The sequence below is a fragment of the Leucopleurus acutus genome, assembly GCF_964270905.1.
Source record: "Leucopleurus acutus genome assembly, chromosome: 19".
Taxonomy (NCBI): Eukaryota; Metazoa; Chordata; class Mammalia; order Artiodactyla; family Delphinidae; genus Leucopleurus; species Leucopleurus acutus.
The window spans coordinates 8,031,381-8,035,544 of record NC_139161.1 but is presented as its reverse complement, the minus strand read 5'-3'; the positions used below and the strand labels follow the sequence as shown (position 1 = coordinate 8,035,544).

Genomic DNA, 4,164 nt, shown 5'->3' with positions numbered 1-4,164 from the left:
ACCTCCCCAAACTCCGTGCCACCACTAAAGGTTCTTTATTGGTCATAAGTTTCCAGACCCATGGCCAACAAATGCAGCTTAGTTTTGGGTAGTGGATGGTGAGGGCCCTTCCCTCGTCTCTCCTGGAGACTGGTTTGATGTCCACTTGAGACACAAAGATAGATACTAGATATGCTTCTCAAGTCCCTACAGCCTTCAACCTTCATCCAAAGTCATCTCTGTCTCTAGGAATCAGCATCGAGAGAACATTAAGGAAAGGTCTCCAGAGTTGCTGCAAAAGGCTACGTCCCAGGCACCCACCTACTGGAAGCAGGACAACCACCCATGTGGAGTCAGTGAGGGGACCAGCATGCGGGACACACCGCCCGAGGCCACAGCCAACACAGCTGGAGAGGGCAGAGGAGCGGAGGCTGGCAAGGCCAGTGCCGAAGGAGCCAGGCAGAGCACGCAGCACAGCCAGGATGGCAGCAACAGAGACACAGGCGAGCAAGGACGCCGTGGGGGACACACTGCCCCCGAGAGCTCAAGTCGAGGGGGTGGCCTCTGGCTGGACAGAGGCACCGTCGCTGAACAGTCAGGACCCGAGGACGACCTAAAGGGTCAGGGGACCAGAGCGCGAGGCCGACGGCCAAAAGGATGGTGCCCACGAAGCTGCAGGGCAACGCGGCCGCCACAGCAAGGACACCCCTTCCAGAAAATCAGGCTGGGGTGCAGACCCCTGCGGGAGCGGGGCCAATGGGAAAGGAGTCAGAGGAACCACCAGAGAGGCTGTCCCACCCAAGGACAGAGCCCAGGCCACCCGCGTCCTCAGCCCCTCTCCAGAGCCCCACCACCCAGAGAGGCCAGAGATTGCGGGCCGCCAACTTCAAGTCTGAGCCGCACTGGGATTTTGAGGAAAATACAGCCTGGAGGTGAGCGGCCTCCAGACGGGGAGTTTTTCCTGCCCCCCACCTCCCTGAGGCCCCGCCTTCCCTTCCCTCCCAGGCTCCCATCCTAAGCTCTGCCTCGGCCCACCCATGCTCTCCCCCAACACTGCTCTCATCCCATCCTTCCTTGTTATAATGGCCAGAAGCAGGGCAGGGAAGGCAGGTCCCAGGCTGTGAGCGAGAAGGCCCTGTCCTGGGCCCCTAGGAGCCCAGAGCGTCATCAATCTCAGTGAGAGAGCATGACCTGCACTGGAATCCCATCCTGCAGCAGGGGGAGGGGCAGGAACCAGCAGGGACTAAGGGACAAGAATACCCAGGCCAGCCCTTTCCTCCCTGCATAGATAACTCTACGGCCCTTAGAGAAACAGCTGGGGCCCACAGCGCTGGGAAGGGAGCCTTCAGAGCATGGATGTTCACACACATCACTGCAACCACGCACAGCCCTTGGACCCGCAGCATGTTCACAGACTGGTCCACTCCTCTCACACATAGGAAGGTACATTTGCCTTGAGGGCTGAGGACCACTGGTTCCCTGGGAGCCCTCCTGACCACAGTGGGCTGGGACGATCGATGGCGAGGGGGGCGCCAGAAGGCCCTGGGAACAGGATGAAAGGGGTAGCAGAGACCGACGCCTTCCCAGCTTTGAGGCCTGCTTTCTGCCCCTGCCCCCCCACCCCCGCCCAACCAGCCCCTGCCCCCCCCACCCCCGCCCAGCCAGCCTTTGGCCATGGCCTTCCTGGGCCTCTCCCTGCCTGACCCGTCCTCCTGCATGTAGACCTGCCCTGACTCAGTGAAGATCAAAGCCTCCAAGTCACCCTGGCTCCAGAATCTCTTTCTGCCCAACGTCACCCTCTTCCTGGACTCCAGACACTTCGACCAGAGCGAGTGGGGTCGCCTGGAGCACTTCGCTCCACCCTTCGGCTTCATGGAGCTCAATTTCTGTGAGTCCTCGGCCCCGGGGGCCGGGGTGTGTGCTAGGCCCCAGCAGAGGACCATGCTTTTTGTGTCTGGTCCGCCTCTTCCCTGGGGGCCACCGGCCCTGGGAGAAATGCCACTGGATCCCTGGCCCTTCCAGGGCTCTGAATGGAGTCGCCTCCTTGCAGTGGTGCAGAAGGTCGTGCCCTGCTTCCCCCCACCCGGCGCCCCAGCAGCAGCTGCTCCTGGCTAGCCTCCCTGCTGGGAGCTCCCGGTGCATCACCTGTGCCGTGGTGGGCAACGGGGGCATCCTGAACAACTCCCAAGTGGGCCCAGAGATAGACGGCCATGACTAATTGTTCCGGTGAGCTCCCCTCCCCGGCCCCCTCCCACCCCCTCTCCTGCAGAGCTGGGCTCTTCTGAGAGATCTGAGAGGGAGTTCCGTGCCTGTATCTGGAAGGCGGGGTTCCTGGGCTCTCCAGAGAGTTTCTGTAAATCAGCGCTGTCTCCCGGTTTCTCCTTCCTTTCCATGCATCCCCCTTCTGCACGCACGTGTTCTGTCTGATTTTGTCTTTCCATCTAGACTGAGTGGAGCTGTCATTAAGGGCTACGAACAGGATGTGGGTACTCGGACGTCTTTCTACGGCTTTACTGCCTTCTCCCTGACCCAGTCACCCCTTATACTGGGCAATCGGGGTTTCCGGCATGTGCCTCTGGGAAAGGCGAGCAAAGAGGAATCGGCCTGGCCGCGCACACCGCAATGAAGAGTAGCCCCCACTCGCCGCACCTAGAGAAAGCCCGTGTGCAGCAATGAAGACCCAACACACCCAAAAATAAATAAATAAAAATTTTAGAAATATAAAAATAAAAGTCCTGTACACCTGAAACTAACACAGCGTTGTAAATCAACTGTACTTAAATTTTTTTAATGCTAAAAATAAATAATAAATTGCAAAAATATATATAAAGGTGTTTTTTTTGGGGGGGGGGCGGGTGGTCCCAGAACATTTTTCTTAATGTTCTAATAGAATCTCCATGAAAGGACTCATAACCATTTGGTTAAAGTTCCCCTCCCGCCCGTCCCGCCTTCTACTTCAGTGATGACACCTGGGGTGTTCAGCTTGCTCTCTGGTGTGCAATCGTCCTAAACTGGCCGTCCTCTTCGGGCTGCTGAGAACTTAGCATTTCCTCAGCAAGCAGGCCAGGAGTCTAGGATCTGAGATGTGATACGAAAACTGCTTCCACATTTGTGGACAAGGGCTGAACAAACGGCACAGCATGAGCCCCCTATGGAAACCGAGGGAGGAAGTGTCACTGTTGCTGGGGCCCCCAGATGTCAGCAGCAGCTTCACCCCAAAGACAGGGCCTAGGAACAACCCAGCTCCCTGGGGAGCTGTCCTCCAGGTCTGCCAAATTCTGAAGGCTTAAAAAAATGACCACATATTTGTTCATGATTTTATGGATCAACAACTGGGGCTGGGCTCAGCTCCCTTCGCCTGTGGTCTGGGGTCACCCATGCAGCTGCAGGCCTCCAGAGGCTGCACTGGAGCTGGATGGTCCAAGATGGCCTCACACTTCTGTCTGGTTCATGCTGGTTCTCAGCTGGGAGCCTCCATCCTCCTCTGTGAGGCGTCTCATTCTCCAGGGGCCTAGCCTGAGCTCCTGGACGTGGCGGCAGACGGTTCCAAGAACACAGGAGCAGAAGCTACAAGGCCACTTGAGGCCGACTGTCAGAAGGCACACACTGTCACTTTGGCCACATTCTAGTGGCTGAAGAAAGTCCAAGGCCAGCCCAGAGTTAAGGGGTGGGGAAACAGCCTTGATCTCTTGTTGGGAGGAGTGTGTACACTCAAGGCAGTTGAGGGTGGGAGGACTTGTTGCAGCATATCCGCCAGCAACACACCTGGTGACACCAGGCTTTCATGTGTAGCACTCCTATCACACCATCGGATGCCTGGTAGCGTGGGCAGATACAGCATTTCACCAAAAAGAGCCCCATCTTTCTCGTGGTCCAGTGTCTGTCCCTGACATGTCACTTTTCAGTCTACACAGGACTAAAACAGCTAACATCTATATAGTGCTTCCTACATTTCCGGAACTGTTGAAGGCACATTTAATGAGAGTAGCAATTCTTATGAAGTTGGTACTGTGATCATTCCCATGTTACAGATGAGGAAACTGAGGCATAATGACTTAAGGAACTTGTCCCAGCTCACAGTCAGTAAACAGTGGAGCTGAGATTGTGGGCTTTGCAATCCCCCCTCTTGAGCATCCCACTCTACTGCCTTGTGAGGGTCTGCCTTGGAGGTATCTAGAGGTATCT

The 4,164-nt window shown here is 56.5% G+C and overlaps 1 protein-coding gene across 1 annotated transcript; it reads left to right on the top strand.

The window, feature by feature from the left end:
* Nucleotides 1-461: 461 nt before the first annotated feature.
* On the top strand, nt 462-2,669 carry ST6GALNAC1 (ST6 N-acetylgalactosaminide alpha-2,6-sialyltransferase 1; the record flags this gene model as incomplete). The annotated part of the gene is given in 10 exon segments (XM_082860769.1): nt 462-593; nt 595-735; nt 738-803; nt 805-895; nt 898-929; nt 1,702-1,867; nt 2,030-2,055; nt 2,057-2,194; nt 2,198-2,205; nt 2,425-2,669. Coding segments are annotated over 10 exon segments (981 nt in total). The 3' UTR covers nt 2,606-2,669.
* Between the last annotated feature and the right edge of the window lie 1,495 nt (nt 2,670-4,164).